Genomic DNA, 27446 nt, shown 5'->3' with positions numbered 1-27446 from the left:
TACAGGCTGGACTCTCTGACCCGAGAGGAAGTTCTCATAGGATCCAAGCAAACTTTCCTCAATGCTGTGGAGGGTTTTTTTAATGGTATATGTAAAGCACCTACTATGTGCCAGGCACTGTTCTAAGCGCTGAGGTAGATATAAGAGAATCAGGTTGGACCCAATCCCTGCCCCACTTTGTAGATTATCCCCATTTTGCAGATGAGGTCACCGTGGCACAGCCGTGTGAAGTGACTTGCCCCAAATCGCCCGGCAGACCAGTGGCGGAGCCTGAATTTGAACCCAGGTCCGTCTGACTTCCAGACCCGGGCTCTCTCGCTAGGCCAACTCTATTCTGGAGTTCTGTCCTCGATAGTTTTTCTTCTTTTGATGTCTGTCTCCCCCGTGTGAGCCCACTGTGGGCAGGGATGGTCTCTCTTTACTGTACTTTCCAAGCGCTTAGTACAGTGCTCGGTACATAGTAAGTGCTCAATAAATTCGACTGAGTGAATGAATGATAGTAGCCATGGGAAGAAACCAGATGACGGTTGCTGGATATCAATCGATCAATCAGCGGTGTTTAGAAGCAGCGTGGCTTAGTGGAAAGAGCACGGGTTTGGAAGTCAGAGGTCACAGGTTCTAATCCCAGCTCTTCCACCTGTCAGCTGTGTGACTTTGGGCAAGTCACTTAACTTCTCTGTGCCTCAGTTATCTCATCTGGAAAATGGGGATTAAGACTGTGAGCGCCACATGGGACAACCTCATTACCTTGCATCAACTCCATTGCTCAGAACAGTGCTTTGCACATAGTAAACGCTTAACAAATACCATAATGATTATCATTTATTGAGCACCAACTGAATGCTAAACACTGTACTAAGCACTTGGGATAGTACAACAGTTGTAAGGCACCTGCCACACAAGGCTGTTGTGAGCCAGAGCACTCGTGCAAAAGTGCTTTGCAAACACCTGCTATATTCATTCATTCAAGCGTATTTAATGAGCGTTTGCTGTGTGCAGAGCACTGTACTAAGCGCTTGGAAAATACAATTCAGCAACAGAGAGAGACAATCCCTGCCCACAACGGGCTTTGTCTTTCTAAGGGCTTACTATCAAGTAAATTACTGGCATTTATTGAGCGCTTACTGGGTGAACTAAGCGCCAAACACTCTACTTTGAGGTGGTGAGGGAGATACCACCTCAGGGAGTCAGACACAGTTCCTGTCACCCAAGGAACTCAAGGTCAAAGTAGCAGCTTCAGAAGCAGCAGGGTAGTGGAGAGAACGGGGCTGGGAGTCAGAAAGACCTGGGTTCTAATCCCGGCTCCCCCACTTGTCTGCTGTGTGACCCTGGGCAAGTCACTTCTCTGTACCTTTTTCTTTCATTTATTATTATTAATAATAATAATATGTCCCTTTCCCTCTGCCTCTCCTCCCTTCCCAATTCTCCCGACTCCCTCCCTCTGCTCTATCCCCTTCCCCTCCCCACAGCACTTGTGTATAGTTGTACATATTTCTCTATTTTATTAATGATGTGTATATATCTATGATTCTATTTATCTTGATGGTACTGATGCCTGACTACTTGTCTTGTTTTGTTGTCTGTCTCCCCCTTCTAGACTATGAGACCATCGTTGGGTAGGGATTGTCTCTATCTGTTGCCAAATTGTACACTCCAAGCACTTAGTACAGTGCTCTGCACACAGTAAGCGCTCAATAAATACGATTAAATGAGTGAATGAATTCCCTGTCCACAACGAGCTTACAGTCTAGAGGACATATATGTACCCTCAAGACTTAGGACAGTGCTTAGTACAGTGGTATTTACCGTGCACTGAACTAAACATCTGGGGGAATAATAATCATATTCATTCATTCATTCAATCGTATTTATTGAGCGCTTACTCTGTGCAGAGCGTTGTACTAAAATAATTGTGGCATTTGTTAAGGGGGGGAGGGGTGACAGAAAGAACACTCCTGCCTTTTCAGGGACAAAGTGTGTAGCACATGGGAAGCACTGAATAAGTAGTGAAGCAGCATGGCCTAGTGGAAAGAGCCCGGACCTGGGAGTCGGAGGTTGTGGGTTCTACTCTCCGCTCTACCACATGTCTGCTGTGTGACCTTGGGCAAATCACTTCACTTCTCTGAGTCTCAGTCACCTCATCTGTAAAATGGGGATCAAGATCTTGAGCCCCTCGGGGAACAGGGACTGTGTCCAAACTGATTATCTTCTATCCACCCCATTGCTTGGCACATAGTAAGTGCTTAACAAATACCACAATTGCCTTGCCGTGTGACCTTGGACAAGTCACTTCGCTTCTCTGTTCCTCCATTCCCTCATCCGTAAAATGGAGATTGAGACTGTGAGCCCCACAAGGGACTGGGGACTGTGTCCAATCCGATTAACTTGTATCTACCTCAGCCCTTAGTAGAGTACCTGCTCCCCACCCTCCCTCTAGACTGTAAGCTCGTTGTGGGCAGGGAATGTGTCTGCTTATTGTTCTATTGTACATTCCCAAGCGCTCAGTACAGTGCTCTGCACACAGTAAACGCTCAACAAATGCGACACAATAAACGAACAGGAGATTCTTTAGATTCTCTCTCCAAGACCCCCACAGCTACGGACGCAGCCTCTCACTGTAGGCAATGACGACTTCAAACCGGAGGATAAGAGTTGTGGTTTTTTCTAAGCTATTATGTGCCAGGCATTAATAATAAGCACTTATTGTGTGCAGAGCTCTGTTCTAAACGCTGAGGTAGATACAGGGTAATCAGGTTGTCCCACGTGAGGCTCACAGTCTTAATCCCCATTTTACAGATGAGGTAACTGAGGCACAGAAAAGTGAAGTGACTTGCCCACAGTCACACAGCTGACAAGTGGCAGAGCCAGGAATCGAACCCATGACCGCTGACTCCGAAGCCCAGGCTCTTTCCACTGAGCCACGCTGCTTCCATTGTACTAAACGCTGGAGTAGATACAAATCTGTCAGGTTGGAATACACCTGGAGCAAAGAATCCGGTTTCTTGCCCTCGAGAATGCAGCGATTGCCATTCTTCTTCCCATTAATTAAGCTGTCTCAACTGCCTGATGCAAAAACAAACCTGGTAATGACCCCTCCACCCAGGGAAGGAGAAAATAACTATTAAAACCAAGACTCGAATCCTTCACCCACCCAACCAATGACAGCCAGCTCCTCCACGAAGGGCAGAACCCAAAGTTTGCTGTGCAAACAGAGTCATATTTCTCTGTGCCTCAGTTCCTTCATCTGCAAAATGGGGGTTCAATACCTTTTCTCCTTTCTCCCTTTTTTTTTATGGCATTTATTAAGCGCTTACTTTGTGCCAGGCCCTGTTCTCCCCCACTGGACCAGAAGTTCATTAATTTGCTAATTCTGTCATATTGCACCCTCCCAAGCACTTAGTACAGTGCTCTGTGCAGCATAAGCACTCACTAATAATAATGCTGGAGAAGCAGCGTGGCTTAGTGGAAAGAGCCCGGGCTTGGGAGTCAGAGGTCGTGGGTTCTAATCCCGGCTCCACCGCTTGTCAGCTATGTGGCCTTGGGCAAGTCACTTCACTTCTCTGTGCCTCAGTTACCTCATCTGGAAAATGGGGATTAAGATTGTGAGCCCCATGTGGGACAACCTGATCATCTTGTATTCCCCCAGCGCTTAGAACAGTGCTTTGCACATAGCGCCTAACAAATATCATTATTATTATTACTATTATTATTCTCTGGGCCTCAGTGACCTCATCTGAAAAATGGGGATGAAGACTGTGAGCCCTAGTTGGGACAACCTGATTACCTCATCTCTACCCCAGTGCTTACAACAGTGCTTGGCACATAGTAAGCACTTAAATACCAAGATTATTATTATTATTCGCTAAATACTATTGATTGATTGATTCTTAGACCGTGAGCTCCATGAGGGGCCTGATACTCTCAAACCAACCCCAGAGCTTAGGACACTGCTTGACGCATGATAAGAGCTTGGCACAATTATTATCCTCCGGTTTGAAGTCACTGCTGCCTATAATGAAAGGCTGCATCCATAACTATGAGTGACCTTGAGAAAGAAACTCCTCCATACTTGGTTCCTGAAAAGCCAGTAGTGTTCTGTCACCCCCGGCCATGAACTCGGAATAAATCTTGCTCAGGCACCATGGGTTGAAAAGGGTAGGTTCGAGGACAATTTGTAGTTGCTTGTCTAGCAGTCAATCCCCTCGCCCCCTCTTACCTCACCTCGCTAATCTCCTACTCCAACCCAGCCTGCCCATTTTACTCCTCTAATGCCACTTCCTGCCTCTAGCCTGGAACGCCCTCCTTCCTCATACCCAACGGACCATTAATCTCCCCACCTTCAAAGCCTTATTGAGGGCCCATCTCCTCCAAGAGGCCTTCCCTGACTAATCCCCCCTTTCCTCTTCTCATTCGTTCATTCATTCAGTATTTATTGAACACTTACTGTGTGCAAAGCACTATTCTCCCGCTCCCTTCTGCGTCACCCTGACTTGCTCCTTTTATTCATCCCCCTCCCAGCCCCACGCCACTCATATCTGAAATTTTATTTATTTATATTAATGTCTGTCTACCCCTCTAGACGGTAAGCTTGTTGTGGCCAGAAAATGTGACTGTTATATTATTATACTGAGAAGCAGCACGGTGTAGAGGATAGAGTCCGGGCCTGAGAGTCAGGAGGTCATGGGTTCTAATCCTGGCTCTGCCACTTGTCTGCTGTGTGAGCTGGGGCAAGTCACTTCACTTCTCTGGGCCTCAGTTACCTTATCGGTAAATGGGGATCGAGACTGTGAGCCCCACGTTGGACAGGGACTGGGTCCAACCTGATTAGTCTGTATATACCTCAGTGCTCAACACAGGGCCTGGCACACAGTAAGCACTCAACAAATACTGCAATTATTATTACAATATTGTACTCTCCCAAGCACTTACCATAGTGCTCTGTCTACAGTAATAATAATAATAATTGTATTTATGGTATTTGTTAAGCACTTACTATGTGCCAGGCACTGCATTAAGCGCTGAGGTGGATACGTGCAAATCGGGTTGGACACAGTCCCTCTCCCATGTGGGGCTCACATTCCCACTCCCCATTTTCCAGATGAGGTCACTGAGGCACAGAGAAGGGAAATGACTTGCCCCAGGTCACACAGCAGACAAGTGGTGGAGGTGGGATTGGAACCCATGACCTTCTGACTCTATCCACTACGCCACCCTGCTTTTACAAAGCGCTCAATAAACATGATTGACGGACTAACTGACTCTCAATCCATCTTTCCCTTGTGGCAAAATCTGACCATTCTGTTTTCTCCGGGGCTGCCGTCTTCCTCTGCTGAGAAGCAGCGTGGGTTAGTGGAAAGAGCCCGGGTTTGGGAGTCAGAGGACGTGGGTTCTAATCCCGGCTCCTCCACGTGTCTGCTGTGTGATCTTGGACAAGTCGCTTCACTTCTCTGGACCTCAGTTACCTCATCTGCCAAATGAGGATTAAGACTGTGACCCCCACGTGGGACAACCTGATCACCTTGTACCTCTCCCAGCTCTTAGAACAGTGCTTGGCACATAGTAAGCGTTTAACAAATACCATCATCATCATCATGATCAAAAGAGCAGCAATGAGTCCCCGTGGAAATCTGGTCTCATCAGGGTGAACAAAATGCAGTTGCTCAGAGATCTTAAATCTATTCTTCCTGGTGGCATGGAAGACTGCAAAAGTGGTATCTGTCTCCCTGTGGGCAGAGAATGTACCTATTGTTCTATCGTGCTCTCCCAAGGCCCTGCACACAGTAAGCGCTCAAAAAATACGATTGAAAGAATGATAATAATGTTGGTATGTAAGCGCTTACTATGTGCCAAGCACTGTTCTAAGCACTAAGGTAGATACAAGGCAATCAGGTTGTCCCACGTGGGGCTCACGGTCTTCATCCCCATTTTACAGATGATGCAACTGAGGCACAGAGAAGTGAAGTGATTTGTCCAAGGTCACACTGCTGACAAGTGGCAGAGCCGGAATTTGAACCCATGACCTCTGACTCCCAAGCCCGTGCTCCTTCCACTAAGCTACACTGCTTCTCTATCTGTACCCTTTAAAACTTCGAAGCCTCCAAAGCAGTGACAGACCTGCATCTGCTAATTCTCTGTAAAGTACTTTTTAATTGAACTATTACTGTGCCCACGAGGATGTTAAGCTAGATGTTAAACCCAAACATGACAGTAATAATTATAAGTACGTGGTATTTATTAAATGTGTACCATGTGCTACACACTAGGGTAGATACAAGATCTATCAGTGGTACTTACTGATCACTTGCTGTGTGCAGAGCACTGTCCTAAGCACTGGGTTAGATACGAGCTAAAGAGATGCGACACAGTCCATGTTCGACATGGGGCTCAAAGTCTCAATCCCCATTTGACAGATGAGGTAACTGAGGCCCAGAGAAGTGAAGTGACTTGCCCAAGGTGACACGACTGACAAGTGGCGGAGTTGGTATGAAAACTCAGGTCCTTCTGACTCCCAAGCCTGCGCTCTTATCCACTATGCCATGAGTATTTAATTGCTTACTATGTGACTGTAAGCCTGTCAATGGGTAAGGATTGTCTCTATCTGTTGCTGAATTGTACATTCCAAGCGCTTAGTACAGTGCTCTGCAAATAGTAAGCGCTCAATAAATACTATTGAATGAATGAATGAATGTGCCAGGCATGTTTTAGCCAAACTGTGTAGTGAAAACACGTTATACCAAAAATGACTATTCGTAATTCCACCACTAATCCTAATGACTTAAATATTACAAAAAAAAATAAAATAAAATCTATATGCCAGACAGACTCCCTTTGTTGGAAAAAAGTTCCCCAATCCAGCCCGAACTAGTGACAAGCGAACTGAAGGTCCTTATTTATTTTATTTTTTTAAAATCTGAGACTCTGAAGTCTAATCATTAACAGAACAGCTCCACATTCTTCATTAACAGAACACCTCCATAATCTCAGTTTGAAAATCCTTTAAAAAGCAAACTGAGAAGCCTCTTTACTCGCCAAAACTCCAGAAGTTTCTCCTCTTCTGACATGTACAAGGACCAACAGGTCAAATGCTTAATAATGTTTGCCAATTGGTTCCCAGAAGCCTAATTGGTTGTCGGAAGCAGAGAAGCAGCATGGCTTAGTCAATACAGGATGGGCCTGGGAGTCAGAAAGTCATGGGTTCTAATCTCACTTCTGCCCCTTGTCTGTGTGATCATGGGAAAGTCACTTGACTTCCCTGTGCCTCGGTTCCCTCATCTGGAAAATGAGGATTGAGACGGTGAGCCCCAAGAGGGACAGGGACTGTGTCCAACCTGATTTGCTTGTATCCACCCCAGGGCTTAATGCAGTGCTTGGCACATAGTAAGTGCTTAACGAACACCACAATTATTATTATTATTATTATTAATGGCAAAGGTCACAGACTTCTGATAGGCAAGAAAATAGAAGATCAATTAACTGCACTGACTGAGCACTTGTTGTGTGCAGAGCACTGTCCTAAGCACCGGGTTAGATATGAGCTAATCAGGTTCGACACAGTCCATATCCGACATGGGGCTCACAGTCTTAGTTCCCATTTGACAGATGAGGGAACTTGGATATAAATAAACAAGTGACGGATATGGACATAAGTGGTGTGGGCCTGAGGGAGGGGGGCATAAAGGGGGCAAATCAGGGTGACGCAGAAGGGAGTGGGAAAGGAGGAAAGATGGACTTAATCAGGGAAGGCCTCTTGGAGGAAATGTGCCATCAAGTCATTCATTCAATAGTATCTATTGAGCGCTTACTATGTGCAGAGCACTGTACTAAGCGCTTGGAATGTACAATACGGCTTTGAAGGTGGGGAGAGGCATTCTCTGTCGGATATTCATTCATTCATTCAATAGTATTTATTGAGCGCTTACTATGTGCAGAGCACTGTACTAAGCGCTTGGAATGTACAAATTGGCAACAGAGACCGTCCCTGCCCATTGATGGGCTTACAGTCTAATCGGGGGAGACAGACAAAAACAATAGCAATAAATAGAATCAAGGTGATATACACCTCATTAACAAAATTAATAGGGTAATAAAAAACATATACAAATGAGCGGACGAGCATAGTGCTGAGGGGAGGGGAAGGGAGAGGGGGAGGAGCAGAGGGAAAGATGGGGGAAAGGGGGCTTAGTTGAGGGGAGGTGGAGGGGGGGTAGAGGGGCAGCAGAGGGAAAAGGGGAAGCTCAGTCTGGGAAGGCCTCTTGGAGGAGGTGAGCTCTAAGTAGGGCCTTGAAGAGGAAGGCCATTCCAGGCCAAACGTGGGCCTGGAAGTCGTAAACTTTTATGAGGCTTAGTTGGAAAAGACCCTCTGCTAAGGGACTTGCCCAGTGTCACACTGCAGACAAGTGGAGGATTCAGGATTAGAACCCAGTTCCTCCGACGACCAGGGCAAGGCTCCTTCCACTAGGCCACATGGCTTTCCCAGTTTTCCACACATCATTCATTCAATCGTATTTATTGAGTGCTTAGTTTGTGCAGAGCACTATACTAAGCACTTGGAAAGTACAGTTCAGCAACAAATAGGGACAATCCCTGCCCACGACGGGCTCACCATCACTGATGGGTATCCTCCATTCAGCTCACTCAGTGGAGTAAATCCGAATTCTGTGGACACTCATCAACCGATCAATAAATCACCGGTTTACTGCATGCAGAGCACTGTACTAAGTGCTTGGGAGAGTATAATACAGTTGGCAGGTACAGTCCTTACTTAAAGAGCTTGCAGCGTAGGGGGGGAGATACTTAACAAAATAATAGTAATATTAATGGTATCTGTTAAGTGCTTACTATGTGCCGATCACTGTCCTAAGCACTACGGTAGATACAAAGTAATCGGGTTGTCCCACGTGGGGTTGACAGTCTTAATCTTCATTTTACAGAAGAGGTAACTGAGGCCCAGTGAAGTGCCCACAGTCACACAGCTGATAAGTGGCAGAGCCGGGATTAGAACCCACGACCTCTGACTCCCAAGCCCGGGCTCTTTCCACTAAGCCCCGCACAAAGCTGCCAAAAATAAGGAGTGATAAACACAGAGTTCTCACATTCCACATACTCCCTATACGCATTCTGGCTAGTCAGTCAGTCAGCGCTATTTACTGAGCGCTTACTGTGTGCGAAGCACTGTACTGAGCACTTGGGAGAGTACGGTATAACATGTCCAACCCTATTTACCTGTACCCACCCCAGAGCTTAGTACAGTGCCTGGAACCAACCCTATTTACTTGTACCCACCCCAGAGCTAAATACAGTGCCTGGATCGTAGTAAGGGCTTCACAAATACCATGATTATTATTAAGAGGCACATCCCCTGTCCACAACGAGCTTACAATCTAGAGGGGGGGACAGACATGAATAGAAATAAATGACAGAGAGATGGATATGAGTTCTGTGGGGCGGGGAGGGAGGAGGAATGAAGGGAGCAGGTCGGGGGGACGCAGAAGGGAGTGGGAGAAGAGGAAAGGAGGGCTCAATCAGGGAAGGCCTCCTGGAGGAGAGTAATTGTCAGATATGAAGAAGGAGGGCGTTCTCTTAGGAAATATTGACGCCAGACTACTTGTTCTGTTTTGTTGTCTGTCTCCCCCATTTAGACTGTTGAGCCCGTTGTTGGGCAGGGATTGTCTCTATCTGCTGCCAAATTGCACATTCCAAGCGCTTAGTGCAGTGCTCTGCACACAGTAAGCGCTCAATAAATACGATTGAATGAATGAATGAATGAATAGGGGAATTAAGGAGAAAGTTCTTCCGACATCAGTCTGACTACAATGTAATATGTGGGAAGCAGCGTGGCTCAGTGGAAAGAGCCCGGGCTTGGGAGTCAGAGGTCATGGGTTCTAATCCCAGCTCCGCCACTTGTCAGCTGTGTGACTTTGGACAAGTTGCTTAACTTCTCTGTGCTTCAGTTCCCTCATCTGTAAAATGGATATTAAGACTGTGAGCCCCACGTGGGACAACCTGATCACCCTGTATACCCCTCAGTGCTTAGAACAGTGCTTTGCACATAGTAAGCGCTTAACAAATATCATCATTATTATTCGATTAGACTGTGAGCCCGTCATTGGGCAGGGACTGTCTCTATCTGTTGCCGAATTGTACATTCCAAGCGCCTAGTACAGTGCTCTGCACATAGTAAGTGCTCAATAAATACTACTGAATGAATGAATATGCTAGCAAAATCAATCAGTCCATCAGTGGTATTTATTCAGTACTTACAGTGCACAGAACCCGGCCTTAAACACTTGAGAGAGTCCAGTATACCAGAGTTGGTGGACATGTTCCCTACCCACAAGAAGCTTACTTGTCTAGTTCAATTGCAGTGATTAAACACTTAGTGCAGAGCACCGTACGAAGCCCTTGGGAAAGAACATATAACAATAAACAGCAGCAATCCCTGTCCAGCATGAGCTCACAGTCTCGTCCACTACTAAGTCAGTAGTACTTAGTGAGCGCCTAGGAGAATACAAGAGCCAGAAGACTCAATTCCTGCCCTCAAGGAGTTCCTTGTCTAGCGGCAGAAACATGTAACTCATGCAGCGCTCACACATGTAACTTCAGACAAGTTCGACAACCTATGTTACCTAAAAGCAACCCACGTTGAAGGACGGGGGACAAATACTGCATCCGATCTGATTACCCTCTACAATCCCAACGCTTAGCACAGGGCTTTGGTATGAACTGAACAACGGATTATCTTTCTACAAAAGCACTCTGGGCATGTCACTCTCCTCCTCAAAAACCTCCAGTGGTTGCCTATCGACCTCCACATGAAACAAAAACTCCTCACTGTGGGCTTCAAGGCTCTCCATCCCCTTGCCCCTTCCCACCTCTCCTCCCTCCTCTCTTTCTCCTGCCCACCCGGCACGCTCCAGTCCTCTGCCGCCCACCTCCTCACCATCCCCCATTCTCGCCTCTCCCGCCGCCGACCCCTGGGCCAAGTCCTCCTGCGGTCCCAGAATGCCCTCCCTCCTCACCTCCGCCAAACTAATTCTCTTCCCCTCTTCAAAGCCCTACTGAGAGCTCACCTCCTCCAGGAGGCCTTCCCACACTGAGCCCCCTCTTTCCCTCTGGCCCCCTCCCTCTGCTCTTCCCCCCTTCCCTTCCCCGCAGTACTTGTGCATATTTGTATCTATTATTACTTTATTTTTTATTTTTTTATGACTGTATTTATCTATTTTGATGGTATTGATGCCTGACTACTTGTTTTGCTTTGCTTTGCTGTCTGTCTCTCCCGTTTAGACCGTGAGCCCATTGTCGGGCAGGGATTATCTCTGTCTGCTGCCGAATTGTCCATTCCAAGCGCTTGGTACAGTGCTCGGCACACAGTAAGTGCTCAATAAATACGATTGAATGAAATACAGACACGATGAAGGAGTACGACATAGCGGACAGAGCCCGGGCCTGAGAGTCAGAAAGTCATGGGTTCTAATCCCAGTTCAGCCAGGTGACCTTGGGCAAATCACTTCACTTGTCTGGGCCTCAGTAACCTCATTTGGAAAATAGGGATTTAAACTGTGAGTGGGACAAGGGACTGTGTCCGGCCCCATTTGCTTGCATCCACTGCGGCACTTAGTACAGTGCCTGGCACATTATAAGTGCTTAACAAATACCACAATTATTATGATTAATTATTAATAGGGAGGCTTTCCCCACCCAGTTCGGAAAGCTGCATCCAAGTGCTTCAAAGGTCCAGGAAGAGAGAAAGCAGGTTCCCGTCCACAGTCCATCAATGGCATAATAATAATAATAATAATGATAGTATTTGTTAAGCTCTTATTATGTGCCAAGCACCGTTCTAAGCGCTAGGGTAGATACAAAGTAATGAGGTTGTCCCACATGGGGCTTACAGTCTTAATCCCCATTTTATAGATGATAACTGAGGCCCAGAGAACTTACGTGTCTTGCCCAAGGCCACACAGCAGACCAGTGGCCAAGTTGGAATTAGAACCCACCACCTCTGACTCCCAAGCAGGGGCTCCTTCCGCTAAACCACGCTGCTTCTCTTAATGCTTACTGAATTACTCTTCTTTCCCGGGCTCTAGACTGTAAGGTCGTTGTGGGCAGGGAATGTGTCTGCTATATTGTTCTACTGGACTCTCCCGAGAGCTTAGTACAGTGTTCTAAACACAGTAAGCACTCAATAAATATGAATGACTGACCTTGCCAGGAAGAGTTTCATAGGGGAAAGCAGTGCGTAAAAGTTAGAAGATAGGCAGGAGAATGTCAGACCTCAAGTGACATTAGAGAAGCAGCGTGGTCTAGTGGCTAGAACCTGGGTCTGGGAAGCTCAAGGACCCGGGTTCTAATTCTGGCTCCTCCGCTCATCTGCTGTGCAACTTCAGAAAAGTGACTTTGCTTCTTTGGGCCTCAGTTTCCTCAGCTGTAAAATAAAGACTCTGAATCCCACGGGGGACATGGACTTTGTCCAACCTGATTAGGGTGCATCGATCCCAGCGCTTAGAACAATGTCTGGCACACACAAAGCAGCGTGAGATGCACTGTGGTTTAGTGGCAAGACCCCGGGATTGGGAGTCAGAGGATGTGGGTTCTAATTTCGACTCCACCATTTGTCTGCTGTGTGACCTTGGGCAAATCACTTCACTTCTCTGGGCCTCAGTTCCCTCACCTGTAAATGGGGGTGAAGACTGTGAGCCCCACGTGGGACAACCTGATATCTACCCCAGCGCTTAGCACAGTGACTGGCACATAGTAAGCACTTAACAAATACCATCATTATTATTATTATGTGCCAGGCACTGTCCTGAGCCCTGGGGTGGATACAAGCAAATCAGGTTGGACACAGTCCCAGTCCCATGTGGGGCTCACAGTGTCAATCTCCATTTTACAGATGAGGTCACTGAGGCCCAGAGAACTGAAGTGACTTGCCCAAGGACACAGGGCAGACAAGCGGCTGAGCCAGGATAAGAACCATCTCACTCCCAGGCCCGGGCTCTAGCCATCTTGCCAGGATGCCAAAGAATTGCGCTACGCATGACTATCATCATCGTTTAAGCGGATGCTATGTGACGAAGAAAGAATATTATTTGTTAAGCGCTTACTATGTGCCAAGCACTGAAGAACTGTGCAATTATCATCATTTATTAAGCATATACTGCATGCCAAAAAATTGATTTATATTCATGTCTGTCTCCCCCGCTAGACTGTAAGCTCAATGTGGACAGGGAACCTGTCTGTTTATTGTTCTAGTCTACTCTCCCAAGGGCTTAATACAGTGCTTTGCACACAGTAATCGCTCAATAAATATGACTGAACTGTGCTAAGCGCCATTATATGATCACCATTTATGAAGCACATACTATTGCAAAGAACTGTGCTAAACAACACTATCATCATCGTTTATCAAGCATATACTACACGCCAAAGAACTGGGCCAAGTGTCATTATTTCTTTCTTTTTTTTAATGGTATTTGCTATGTGCTTAGTATGCGCCAGGCACCGTTCTAAGCACTGAGGTAAAGACATGCTAATCAGGTGAGCCCGTTGTGGGCGGGAATTGTCTCTTTGTTGCTGAATTGTACTTTCCAAGTGCTTAGTACAGTGCTCTGCACACAGTAAGCGCACAATAAATACAACTGAATGAATGTTGGACGCAGGCTCTGTCCCACATGAGGTTCCCGGTCTTCATCCCCACTTTGGAGCATTTCAGAAGCAACGTGGCCTAGTGGCTAGAACACAGGTCTGGGAGTTAGAGAACCTGGGTTCTAATCCCAGCTCGCCACCTCTCTGCTGGGTGGCCTTGGGCAAATCAATTCACTTCTCTGGGCCTCAGTTCCCTCATCTGTATAATGGGGATTGAAACTGTGAGCTCCACGTGGGACTGGGGCTGTGTCCAACCTAAATTGCTTGCATCCACCCTGGTGCTTAGCACAGTGCCTGGCACGCAGTAAGCACTTAAATACCAAAATTATTAGTACGATTATCATTATTATTCTGACTCTGCTATTAGTCTGCTGAGAGACCTTAGGCAAGTCACTTGGCCGCTCTGGGCCTCATTTTCCTCATCTGTAAAATGGGAATTAGGACTGTGAACGCCACAGGGGACAAAGACTGTGTCCAACCTGATTAGCTTATATCTATCCTGGCGCTCAGTACAGTGTCTGGCACAGAGTGAGCACTTAATCAATACCATAAAAAAGCACTCAAAAATACCACTGAGTCCACTATAATAGACTTGGTAGACACATTCCCTGCCCACAAGGAGCTCTCAGTCCAGAAGAAGCAATGTGGCCCAGTGGATGGAGCCCGGGCCTGGGACTCAGAGGCCCTGGGTTCTAGTCCCGGCTCCACCGCTCACCTGCTGTGTGACCTAGGGCAAATCGCTTCACTTCTCTGGGCCTCATTTCCCTCACCTGCCAAATGAGGATTCAATATCTTTTCTCCCTCCTACTTAGACCGTGAGCCCCACGTGGGACCTGTGAATCTTGTGTTTACCCCAGTACGTAGTACAGTGCTTGGCATATAGTAAGCACTTAAATACCACTACTATGATTATTCCCATTAGTATTGTTAAGCACCTGGGAGAGTAACCAGAATCAGAAGACACGATAATAACCTTCAACTAACAAAGCCGGCCCCCAGAAAAGTTGAAAGATGCCACTGTTTAATGTCTCCAACCATACCCCAGAAGAAAGCAGCAATGAGAGAAGTTGGAATGTTTTTCTACGGAAGCCAGATTTGTTTTGGATTCCTTTCACCGAGGCGCCAATAAAAATTCCATGCTGACACTGCATCGTACCTCAGTGCCCTCCGCACGTGTCAATAGCAGAAGAGTGATTGGGACTTTATCGAGATCATCGATGTCACCTATTACTAAAGGGTGTTGAATAACTCAATTAACCCGGAGGGAGGAAATACGCTCCACCAAATTCCTTTCCTCCAGTGGGCTGAAAGAGGTCCAGTGAGACAGCAATGGCACTTTTCTTTTTTAATATGGTATTTGTTAAGCACTGACTGTGTCAGGCACCGTAATAATAATAACAATGATAATATTTGTGGAGCACTTACTGTGTGTCAGGCACTGTTCTAAGCGCTGGGGTATATACATGCTAATCAGATTGGACACATGGGGCGAGTCCCACATGGGGCTCACGGTCTTAATCCCCATTTTACAGAAGAGGTTCTGGGGCAGGGAGGAAGGGAAGTGACTTCCCCAAGGTCACACCGCAGACACGCGGCAGAGCCGGGATTGGAACCCAGATCCTTCCGACTCCGCGCTTCTTCCCATTTGTGCTGTGACTTTGGGCAAGTCACTTGGCTTCTCTGTGTCTCAGTTACCTCATCTGGAAAATGGGGATGAAGACTGTGAGCCCCACGTGGGGCAACCTCATCACCTTGTATCCTCTCCAGCGCTCAGAACAGTGCTTTGCACATAGTAAGCGCTTAACAAATGCCATTATTATTATTACTGAGGTAGGCACATGCTAATTAGGTGGGACACAGTCCCCGTCCCACATGGGGCTCACAGCTTTATAATCCCCATTTTACAGATGCAGACGAGGCCCAGAGCAGTGAAGTGACTTGCCCTCGGTCATGCAGCAGGTAGGTGGCAGAGTCGGGATTAGAACCCAGGTCCCCTGACTCCCGGGGCCGGGTTCTTTCCACCCGGCTTCGGTCTTCAAGGATGAGGCCAGTCTGCAGGCCAAAACTTTCCACCCCTGTGGATTAAACCTGAGCCGGTGAAAGCATTTCTAGAAACACCTCCCTGAGCCCACGGGGCTCGCTGGCCGGCCCGGGCCCGGGCCGGGTCAGGCCGAGATGGCTTCGCAGCGCCCGCCCGTCCCATGGAGAGGCCCGGCTCATTAACAACAAAACGTGCACCTATTAAAACAACAAACGCTCGGGGAATAATTCACTTTCATAACCCCAGACAGCAAACAATATCCCCCCGGAGTCCCACGCTTCCATTAACCGGGAGGCAGTTTTTCAGAAACGGTGCTTTTGGAAGAGAACAAGAACAGCACTGAGACCGAGAAAACCAATCAACCGATCGATGGTACCTGTTGAGCTCTTGCTACGTTCAGGACGCTGACCTAAGCGCTTGGGAGAGTACCATACAACGTTATGAGCCGACACCTTCCCCGCCGACAACGAGAAAAACCAACTCTTCTCCCCAAGGCAGGACAGATTAAATGGAAAAGCGAAGCGGACACGCTGGATTTGTTTATAAACCAGGAGTAACCCATTTTCTCAAGAATGGAAGGTTCTCAGGAATTTTCCCTGCTCCGTAATAAGCTCCAGGAGTTCAGCGATCACATCTACTGACTCTACGGTACCGTCCCAAGTGCTCAGTCCGGTGCTCCGCACACAGTAAGCGCTCCGTCGACACCGCCGATCGACTGGGCGGAACAATTTTACAGGTGGGCTCTTCCTTTCTTCGGTGAAAGAGCACGAAACAGACATTAATAATAATAGTAATGGTATATAAGCGCTTACTATGTGCAAAGCAATGTTCTAAGCACTGGGCACTCTTCTAGGAGCTGAATCAGTTAAGCCCACTCTCTAAAGCCAACACACTTCCCGCATCTTTGCCAAACTTTAAGGAGAGGACAAATGTGCTCAACTTGCACAGAAAAGTACACCTGTGTTTAGTGACCCTGACGCACCTTTCGACGTTACACGGATATCATGGAAATACTGAAGGGTTAGAATCCAATAATACTGGCTCCTGGTAATTTTGAAAGTCCTGAACCCATAGATGGCCCAGTCCCTCTGCTTTGCAAACACAGAACAATATATATACATACATATATACACACATACACACACACACACACACACACACACACACACAGAGTAATGTAGCTCAGAGCAAACTTAAAGAATTGGTAGAATGGGGCAATGGTGGTGGGGGGTGGGGAACCGATGGGAAATTCCTGAGGCGGCGGCAGGAGGTGACCCGAAATAATTATCATGCATTGAATCGTATTTATTGAGCGCTTACTGTGTGCAGAGCACTGTACTAGGTGCTTGGAAAGTACAATTAAGCAACAGAGAGAGACAACAAAGAGAGAAACTCCTGGGCCCATCCCGGGCCCTAACGCACCCCCCCCCAACCCGCACCCCCCACCCCAACCCCCGCAGCAGGACATACACACACACAGGCCCCCTCGCCCCCCAGGCCCTCCGCGGGTAAAGGGAGGTGAGAAGAGAGGAGGGGGCTGCTGTCCTGTGCCCACCCCCTCACCCTAATCCCACTCCCCCAGACCCTGGCTCCCATTCCCCCAGGCCCTGCTCCCCCAGACCCTGCTCTTCCAGAATCTGCTCCTCCAGAGATTCCGTTCCTCCTGACTCTATTCCTCCAGACTCCGCTCCCCCAGAGGACTCCACTCCCCCAGACCCTGCTCACCCAGTCGCCGCTCCTCCAAACTCCACTCCCCCAGGCCCTAAGCCCTGCTCCCCCAGAACCTGCTCACCCAGTCGCCGCTCCTCCAAACTCCCCTCCCTCAGGCCCTGCTCCCCTAGGCCCTGCTCCCCCAGGCCCTAAGCCCTGCTCCCCCAGACCCTGCTCCCCCATTCTCCACTCCCCAGGACCTGCTCCCCCCAGGCCCTAGGCCCTTCTCCCCTAGACTCTGCTCCCCCAGACCCTAGACCCCGCTCCCCCAGACCCGGCTCCCCCATACTCCACTCCCCAGGACCTGCTCCCCCCTGGCCCTAGGTCCTTCTCCCCCAGACCCTAGACCCCGCTCTCCCAGACCCTGCTCCCCCATACTCCACTCCCCAGGACCTGCTGCCCCCAGGCCCTAGGCCCCGCTCCCCCAGACCCTGCCTGCTCCCCCAGACCCTAGACCCCGCTCCCCCAGACTCCACTCCCCCAGGCCCTGCTCCCTCAGATCCTGTTCCCCAGACCCCAGGCCCTGCTCCCCCACACTCCGCTCCCCCAGGCCCCAGACTCCACTCCCGCAGGCCCCGCTCCCCCAAGCTGCGCTCCTCCAGCCCCTGCTCCCCCAAACCCTAGACCCATTTCCCCAGGCTGGGCTTCTCCAGACTCTGCTCCCCCAGACCCTGCTCCCCCAGACCCTGCTCCCCCCGGACCGTGGTCCCCGAGGCCGCGGCCCTGCGGTCCCCTCGGTGGGTGGCCGAGTGCCGGGCTCGGTTATGATATTACCCCAAGGTGCTGATGAAGCCGTTGACGGAGCCCTCGGCGTAGAGGGACACGATGTCCCCGATGTACAGGAAGCTCGACATTTTCTCAGACATGCTGCTCCCCCTGCATCCCACGCTCCGGCCGGACCTCTGCGGCCGGGCAGGACCCCTGCACCGGGCCGGACCCCTGCAGCCGGGCAGGACCCCTGCAGCAGGCCTGGGCAGAGCAGGCCGGGCTCTGCACAAACCAAACCCTCCTCCTTCTCTGCCTTGGGCCACCTTGTGGGGCTGCACTTGGCTTTGTCCCCGCCCACCGATCCGGGGAGCCGGGGACACCACCCCCACCCCGCCTTCCTCCTCCTCCCCTAACTCCTCCTCCTCCTTCTCTTCCTCCTCCTGTCCCTCCTCTTCCTTTTCCTCCTCCTCCTCCCCCTCCTTAGGTCCTTCCTCCTCCTCCTGCTGCTGCCCCCCCGCCCCCACAACCGCTACTTCTGATCAATGCCCCCACCCCCTCAACTTCAAATCCTCCCTGAACTGGGGGTCGGTGGAAAGAGCCCGGGCTGGAGAGTCGGAGGTCATGGGTTCTAATCCCGGCTGCGCCGCTTGACAGCTGTGTGACCTTGGACAAGTCACGCCTCTGGGCCTCAGTGACCTCCTCTGGAAAATGGGGATGAAGACTGGGAGCATCGTGGGACAATCCGATGACCTTGTATCTCCCCCAGCGCTTAGAACAGTGTTTGGCACATAGTAAGCGCTTAACAAATACCAACATTATTATTATAGAGAAGCAGCGTGGCTCAGTGGAAAGAGGAGTCAGAGGTCATGGGGTCCTATCCGGGCTCTTCCACTTGTCTGCTGTGTGACCTTGGGCAAGTCACTTCACTTCAGTGTGCCTCAGTTCCCTCATCTGTAAAATGGGGATGAAGACTGGGAGCCGTTTAGACTGTGAGCCCGTTGTTGGGCAGGGATGGTCTCTATCTGTTGCCGAAGTGTACATTCCAAGTGCTTAGTACAGTGCTCTGCACACAGTAAGCGCTCAATAAATATGATTGAATGAATGAGCCCCAAGTGGGATAACCCATGACCTTCTATCTCCCCCAGTGCTTAGAACAGTGCTTGGCACAGAGTAAGCATTTAACAAAGCAACATTATTATTATTACTGAAGGTCCATCTCCTCCAAGAGGCCTTCCCTGACTGAGCCCCTCTTTTCCTCCTTCATTCATTCAAGTGTATTTATTGAGCGCTTACTGTGTACAGAGCACTGTACTGAGCGCTTGGAATGCACACTACATCTCCCCCTCCCTTCTTCAGCCACCTCCCTTTCCTCGTCCCCGACCCCACCCCACTTATGTCCATATCTGTCATTTTATTGATTTCTATTGATGTCTGTCTCTCCCCACCCCCACCCCCGACTATCAGCCCGTTGTGGGCAGGGATTGTCACTCTTTATTGCTGCACTGTACTTTCCCAAGCGCTTACTACAGCACTCTGTGCACAGTAAGCGCTCAATATATAGGAAGGAAGGAATAAGTGAATGGTCCCATCCCCCCATGTCTAGACCCGCCCCACAAGCGGGGCTGGGCGGGGGAGAAGAAAGAGGAGGTGGCGGAGGTTGGCTCAGGTTGCTTAGACGTCTGCTACTGCTCTTCTATTACATTCATTCATTCAGTCAGTCCTATTTATTGAACGCTCACTGTGGCAAATCACTCTACTGAACGCTTGGGAGAAGATAATACAACAACAAATAGACACATTCCCTGCCTACAACAACTTCACAGTGTAGACTCTGCCAAGCGGGGAGGCAGGCATTAAGATAAATAAATAAAATGACAGCTCCGTGCATCAGTGTTGTGGGGCTGGGAGGGGGAGGAACTAAGGGAGCAAGTCGGGGGGTGCAGAAGAGAGTAGGAAAAGAGGAATAATGATAATCATAATGGTATTTGTTAAGCGCTTAGGTACATATCTGTAACATTTATTTCTATTAATGTCTGATTTCCCCTCTCTAGACTGTGAGCTCGCTGTGGGCAGGGAATGTGTCTTGTTTATTGTTGTATTTTACTCTCCCAAGGACTTAGTACAGAACTCTGCACTCAGTAAAGGCTCAATAAATACGATTGAATGAAAGTGATACAATCTCTGCCTGCCCACCAAAAGCTTTCCCTCTGGGTGCATTAAACTGTGACTCTTCCCAGGTGCTTAATACGGCATTTTGCACAGACTAAAAGCACTCAATAAATACCACCAATAGCTGGGCAAGTTAACTTACCCTGTGAAATCGGTGCCTTTGAAAAGGGCTCGATTCGGAGAATTTTGTGGGTTTTCCCCCTCTGGCACCGAGCCAAGAGTGAGTTATGGCAAGGAGGAGGTGGGGCGGGAGTGAGTTCAGCAAACCCCAAACCGGTTTGGAGGCCAGAGACCTGGTTTCTGTTTCCTTCTGCCACCCAAGTCAGTGACTGAAAGCTCCTCGTTCAATCAGTCGTATTTATTGAGTGCTTACTGGGTGCAGAGCACTGTACTAAGTGCTTGGGAGAGGACAGTCCAACAACTGTAAGGTCTTCCTCTAGACTGTAAGCCCATTGAGGACAGAGAATGTCTACCGACTGTTATATTGTGCTCTCTCAACTGCTGAGTACAGTGCACAGAGTAAGTGCTCAAAAAATACCTTTGGGTGATTGAAAATGAGCAAATCACTCAACTTCTTAAGACCTGGGTCCCCATCCGATGATGAAGAACACTTGGTCCAAATTATCTACCTTACCCATGTCCCTACATGTCCATGCTAGAGGTGATCTCCAGTGGTTGCCCATCCACCTCCGTATCAGACAAAAACTCCTTACCACTGGCTTTAAAGCTGCCCATCACCTGGCCCCCTCTTACCTCACCTCCCTTCTCTCCTAAACCCCAGCCCACATGCTTCCCTTCTCTGGTCCTAACCTTCTCACTGTGCTCCGATCTCTCCTGTCTAGCCACCGACCCCTGGTCCACGTCCTGCCTCTGGCCCAGAATGCCCTCCCGCCTCAAATCCCACAGACAATGACTCTCCCTGACTTCACAGCCTTACTGAAGGCCCATCTCCTCCATGAGGCCTTCCCAAACTAAGGCCCACTTTTCCTCATCTCCCCCTCCCTTCTGCGTCCCCCTGACTCGCTCCCTTAGCTCTTCCCCACTTCTCCCAGCCCCACAGTAATTATGTATAGATCTGTCATTTCTTACATTTGTGTTGATGTCCTTCTCACCCCCTAGACTGTGAGCTTACTGTGGGCAGGGAATGTCACTGTTTATTGTTATATTTTACTTTCCCAAGTGCTTAGTACAGCACTTAGTAACTGTACAGTATCGCCAAGATCCCCGCTTTCCTCTCCACCCAAACGGCTACCTTACTGCTACGGGCTCTCGTTATATCCCGGCTAGACTACTGTGTCGGCCTTCTCTCTGACCTCCCTTCCTCCTCTCTCGCCCCGCTCCGGTCTATTCTTCATTCCGCTGCCCGGCTCATCTTCCTGCAGAAACGATCTGGGCGTGTCACTCCCCTTCTTAAACACCTCCAGGGGTTGCCTATCGACCTCCGCTCCAAACAAAAACTCCTCACTCTAGGCTTCGAGGCTCTCCGTCACCTTGCCCCTTCCTACCTCTCCTCCCTTCTCTCTTTCTACCGCCCACCCCGCACGCTCAGCTCCTCTGCCTCCTCACCGTCCCTCGGTCTCGCCCATCCCGCCGTCGACCCCCAGGCCGCGTCCTCCCGCGGTCCTGGAACGCCCTCCCTCCTCACCTCCACCAAACTGATTCTCTTCCCCTCTTCAAAACCCTACTTAAAACTCACCTCCTCCAAGAGGCCTTCCCAGACTGAGCCCCCCTTCTCCCTCTACTCCCTCTACCGCCCCCCCTTCACCTCTCCACAGCTTAACCCTCTTTTCCCCCCATTTCCCTCTGCTCCTCCCCCTCTCCCTTCCCATCCCCTCAGCCCTGTACTCGTCCGCTCGACTGTATATATTTTCATCATCCTATTCATTTTGTTAATGAAATGTACATCGCCTCGATTCTATTTAGTTGCCATTGTTTTTACGAGACGTTCTTCCCCTCGACGCTGTTTATCGCCATCGTTCTCGTCTGTCCGTCTCCCCCGATTAGACCGTAAGCCCGTCAAACGGCAGGGACCGTCTCTATCTGTTGCCGACTTGTTCATTCCAAGCGCTTAGTACAGTGCTCTGCACATAGTAAGCGCTCAATAAATACTATTGAATGAATGAATGAATACAGTTTCCCAAGCTCAGGGTAAGCGCTTAATAAATATGTTGGTATTTGTTAAGCGCTGACTATGTGCCGAGCACCGTTCTAAGCACTGGGGTAGATACAGGATAATCAGGTTGTCCCACGTGAGGCTCACAGGTTTTAATCCCCATTTTACAGCTGAGGTAACTGAGGCTCAGAGAAGTGAAGTGACTTGCCCAAAGTCACACAATTGATAAGTAGGGGAGTTAGGATTAGAACCCAAGACCTCTGACTCTCAAACCCGGACTCTTTCCACTGAGCCACGCTGCTTTTCCAATATGAAGTGATTGAATGAATGAATGAACGAATGAATGAATAAATGTGTCTTTTGATTCCATGGAAAGTTACATTGGCTTGCCATGAGAACATTTTCTTATTTATCCCAAAAAATAATGCAGTGTTCTCCCTACTAGCCCCTTTTTTATGGTATTTGTTAAGCTCTTACTTCATGCCAGGCACAGTACTAAGCATTAGGGTAGATAGATACAAGGTAATCAGGTTCACATTCTTAGTCCTCATTTTACAGACGAGGTAACTGAAGCACAGAGAAGAGAAGTGACTTCCCCAAGTTCACACAGCAGACAAGTGGCAGGGTGGGGATTAGAACCCAGGCCCGTCCTCTCTCCTCTAGGCCACGCTGCTTTTTTAGACCACCTGTTGCTCCTCAGTAGGTGGGGCTGAAAGGACTGACAGTCCCTACAGCATGGGGAACACACGAAAACCGGTCCTATTTGCGCTGACGCACCGGTTGGTGCGGAGTTGAGGCCTCTTGGACTTTCTTGCCTCTTACTTTCGGGAACCTCTTGCAGTTTCTGCCCAAAGAGAGTCGTTCATTTCACGCTTGCAGCACAGTAATCTGAGGAGAAAAGCAGTCTCATAATAATAATGTTGGTATTTGTTAAGCGCTTACTATGTGCCAAGCACTGTTCTAAGCACTGGGGTAGATACAAGGTAATCAGGTTGTCCCACGTAGGGCTCACAGTCTTCATCCCCATGTTCCAGATGAGATAACTGAGGCACAGAGAATAATAATAATAATGTTGGTATTTGTTTAGCGTTTACTATGTGCCGAGCACTGTTCTAAGTGCTGGGGTAGATACAGGGTCATCAGGTTGTCCCTCGTGAGGCTCACAGTTAATCCCCATTTTCCAGATGAGGTAACTGAGGCACAGAGAAGTTAAGTGACTTGCCCACAGTCACACAGCTGACAAGAGGCAGAGCTGGGATTCGAACTCATAACCTCTGACTCCCAAGCCCGGGCTCTTTCCATTGAGCCACGCTGCCTCATCTAATGGATAGAGGTTGGGAGTCAGAGGACTTTGAGTTCTAATCCTGGTTCTGTCTTGGACAAGTCACTTTACTTCTCTGGGCTTCAGTTACCTTGTATTGTATTATTATTATCATTATTATTATTAATCTTATTTATTGAGCATTTACATCCTGAGAAGCAATGTGGCTCAGTGGAAAGAGCCCAGGCTTGGGAGTCAGAGGTCGTGGATTCTAATCCAAGCTCACCACTCGTCTGCTGTGTGACTTTGGGTGAGTCACTTCACTTCTCTGTGCCTCAGTTACCTCCTCTGCAAAATGAGGATGAAGTCTATGAGCCCCACATGGGACACCCTTGTGTCTACTGCAGTGCTTAGAACAGTGCTTAGCACATAGTAAGCTTTAGTAGACCTCCTTCTTGCCAAATCCAATGACTCCTACTCTATCCTAATCCTCCTCGACTTCTCTGCTGCCTTTGACACTGTCGACCATCCTCTTCTTCTCAACACTTTATCTCACCTTAGCTTCACGGACTCCGTCCTCTCCCGGTTCTCCTCTTATCTCTCTGGCCAGTCACTCTCGGTCTCCTTTGCGGGCTCCTCCTCCCCCTCCCATCCCCTAACTGTACGGCTTCCTCAAGGGTCAGTTCTCGGCCCTCTGCTGTTCTCCATCTCTACTCACTCCCTTGGTGAACTCATTTGCTCACACGGCTTCAACTATTATCTTTACGCAGATGACACCCAAATCTCCATCTCCTCCCCTGTTCTCTCCCTCTCCTTCCAAGCTTGTATCTCCTCCTGCCTCCAGGACGTCTCCACCTGGATGTCCTCCCGCCACCTAAAACTCGACATGTCCAAGACTGAGCTCCTTATCTTCCCTCCCAAACCCTGTCCTCTCCCTGACTTTCCTTTCACTGTGGACGGCACAACCATCCTACCCGTCTAACAGACCCGCGACCTCGGTTTCATCCTCGACTCTGCTCTCTCATTCACCCCACACATCCAATCCGTCACCAAAACCTGCCAAGTCTCACCTTCACAATATCGCCAAGATCCGCCCTTTCCTCCCATTCGAACTGCTATCTTGCTGGTTCAAGCTCTCTTAAGATCCCGACTGGATTATTGTGTCAGCCTCCTCTCTGATCTCCCATTGTCCTGTCTCTCCCCACTTCAGTCTATACTTCACTCTGCTGCCCAGATTAACTTTCTACAGAAACGCCCTGGGCCTGTCACTCCCCTCCTCAAAAGCCTCCCGTGATTGCCTAACAACCTTCCCATGAAACAAAAACTTCTCACTCTGGGCTTCAAGGCTCTCCATCACCTTGCCCCCTCCTACTTCACCTCCCTTCTCTCCTTCTCCAACCCACCTCGTACACTCCGCTCCTCTGTCGCCGCTCACCTCCTCACGGTCCCCCGTTCTCGCCTGTCCCGCCGTCGACCCCTGGCCCTCGTCCTACCTCTGCCCTGGAATGCCCTCCCTCCTCACTGCCACCAAACTAGCGCACTTCCCCCCTTCAAAGCCCTACTGCGAGCTCACCTCCTCCACGAGGCCTTCCCAGACTGAGCTCTCCCTTTCCCTCTGCCCCTCCTCCTCTCCCCATTCCCCCTACTCCTTCCCTCTGCTCTTCCCCCTTCCCCTCCCCACAGCACTTGTGCATATATGTATATATTATTTATTACTCTATTAATGCTGTGTAAATATGTATGATTCTATTTATCTTGATGATATTGATGCCAGACAACTTGTTTGCTTTTGTTTTGCTGTCTCCCCTGTTTATTCATTCGATACTATTTACTGAGCACTTACTATGTGCAGAGCACTGTACTAAGTGCTTGAGACTGTGAGCCCGTTGTTGGGCAGGGATTGTCTCTGTTGCCCAATTGTACATTCCAAGTGCTTAGTATAGTGCTCTGAACATATTAAGCGCTCAAGAAATACGATTGATTGAATGAATGAATGAATTAAGCACTCAATAAATACGATTGAATGAATGAGTACAGTGCTCTGCACTATTGCTCTGCAAAAAAAACCCCACATTGATTTACTGATTGATTGACTGATCTCTGTGAGCGTATATACAAAACGTACTCCCAAAGGAAAAGAACATGGGCCTGGGAGCCAGAGGACCCAGGTTCTAATCTTAGGTCCACCACTTGCCTGCCCTGTGTCATTCACACTTGAAGTAGAGGCATCGTTACCACGAGACTACATCCCTTAGGTTTTCGCCCTGCTTACTCTGCCTTCGTTTCGACCAGCCCTGTGAGAATTAAACGATCGAATTTGAGAATGAACTGCGATTCGGAGCCTCGTTCCAAGAGATTTTAGGGTGAAGAAACTTTTCCCACGTAATCAGAGTGCAAACCTTTGCCAAACTCAGTTTACAAGGCAGTTAAATATGGTCATGAGCTCTGCCATAAAATTTGTTATGTGTTAAAACATTACAGCATCGCCTTTGAACAAGGAGAGCGAGCCCTGCCCATTTAACATTTTGTCTATTCGTGAGCATCCACGAAGACAGCGGCCATTATTTTATTTTTCTTTTATGGTGTTCGTTAAGCGCTCACTACGTGTCACCGTTCTAAGTAGCGATGAGAAGCAGCGTGGCCTAGTGGATGGAACCCGGGCCTGGGAGTCGGAAGGTCAGGGGTTCTAATCCGGCTCCGCCCCACGTCTGCTATGTGACCTTGGACGAGTCGCTTCTCTGGGCCTCAGTTACCTCATCTGTAAAATGGGGATTAAGAGTGTGAGCTTCATGTGGGACAGGGACTGTGTTCAACTTGACTCACTTATATCTACCCCAGAGCTTAGAACAGTGCTAGGCACATAGTAAGCGCTTAACGAGTACCAAAATTATTACTATTATTAAGCGCTGGGATAGATGGAAGCTAATCAGGTTGGGCACTGTCCATTTCCCACATGGGGCTCACAATCTTAATCCCCGTTTTACACAGGAGGGAACTGAGGCACAGAAAAGCAAAGGGACTCACCCAAGGTCACACAGCAGACACGTGACAGAGCCGGGATTAGAACCCAGGTTCTTCTGACGCCCGGGCCCAGGCTCTAACCACTAGGCCCGCTGCTTCCTCCTCAACAAATTTCTGTCGCGAAATCTGGCAAAGGTAGTCCAGCAGTCTTTCATTAAAGAGTAAAACTCTCAGCTCTATATAATAATAACCTATTACTATTCTCTCAGCTCTATAGAGTAATATATTATTATTATCATCATTATTATGATATTTGTTAAGCTCTTTCTAGGCACCAAGCGCTATATCAAGCTCTGGGACAAACAAAAGAGAATCAGTCCTGAAATAGTCTCTGATCCACATGAGTCTCCCAGTCTAAGGAGGAGGAGGGGAAACAGTTTCTGAATCTCCATTTTACAGAGGAGGTAACGGAGGCAAAGAGAAGTTAAGTGACTCGCCCAATGCCACACAGCACATTCCCTGCCCACGAGGACCTTACAGTCTATTTCTCACAATCTGGTCTAGACAATCTAGTCCGTCTATAGCCTAGATACAAGATAATCAGCTAAATTCGTTATGGGCAGGGAGCGTGTCTGCTAATTCTGTTGTACTGCGCTCTCCCAAGTGCCTAGAACAGTGCTCTGCACATAGTAAGCGCTTAATAAATAGCACCGATTTATTGATTGACAAGGCCTTTAAGGCGTGGAGAGTAAATTGTCTGTCGGATATGAAGAGAGAGGGAGTTCCAAGCCAGAGGCGGGACGTGGGTGAGAGGTCGGCGGCGAGATAGATGAGATGGA

The 27446-nt window shown here is 48.8% G+C and overlaps 1 protein-coding gene across 1 annotated transcript in view; it reads right to left on the bottom strand.

Moving 5' to 3' along the window:
* ITPR2 (inositol 1,4,5-trisphosphate receptor type 2) overlaps positions 1 to 18421 on the bottom strand; it is a 428831-nt gene extending 410410 nt beyond the window's left edge. Inside the window, exon 1 of the mRNA XM_029057432.2 lies at positions 18170 to 18421. Within this exon, the coding sequence (XP_028913265.1) occupies positions 18170 to 18261 (92 nt within the window). The 5' untranslated portion in view covers positions 18262 to 18421. The remainder of the gene's footprint in view (positions 1 to 18169) is intronic.
* Positions 18422 to 27446: the final 9025 nt, after the last annotated feature.

This window comes from Ornithorhynchus anatinus, chromosome 2 (assembly GCF_004115215.2).
Source record: "Ornithorhynchus anatinus isolate Pmale09 chromosome 2, mOrnAna1.pri.v4, whole genome shotgun sequence".
In the NCBI taxonomy this organism is placed as follows: Eukaryota; Metazoa; Chordata; class Mammalia; order Monotremata; family Ornithorhynchidae; genus Ornithorhynchus; species Ornithorhynchus anatinus.
Note: the sequence above shows the minus strand (reverse complement) of the source record. Positions and strands in the feature narration are given on the sequence as shown.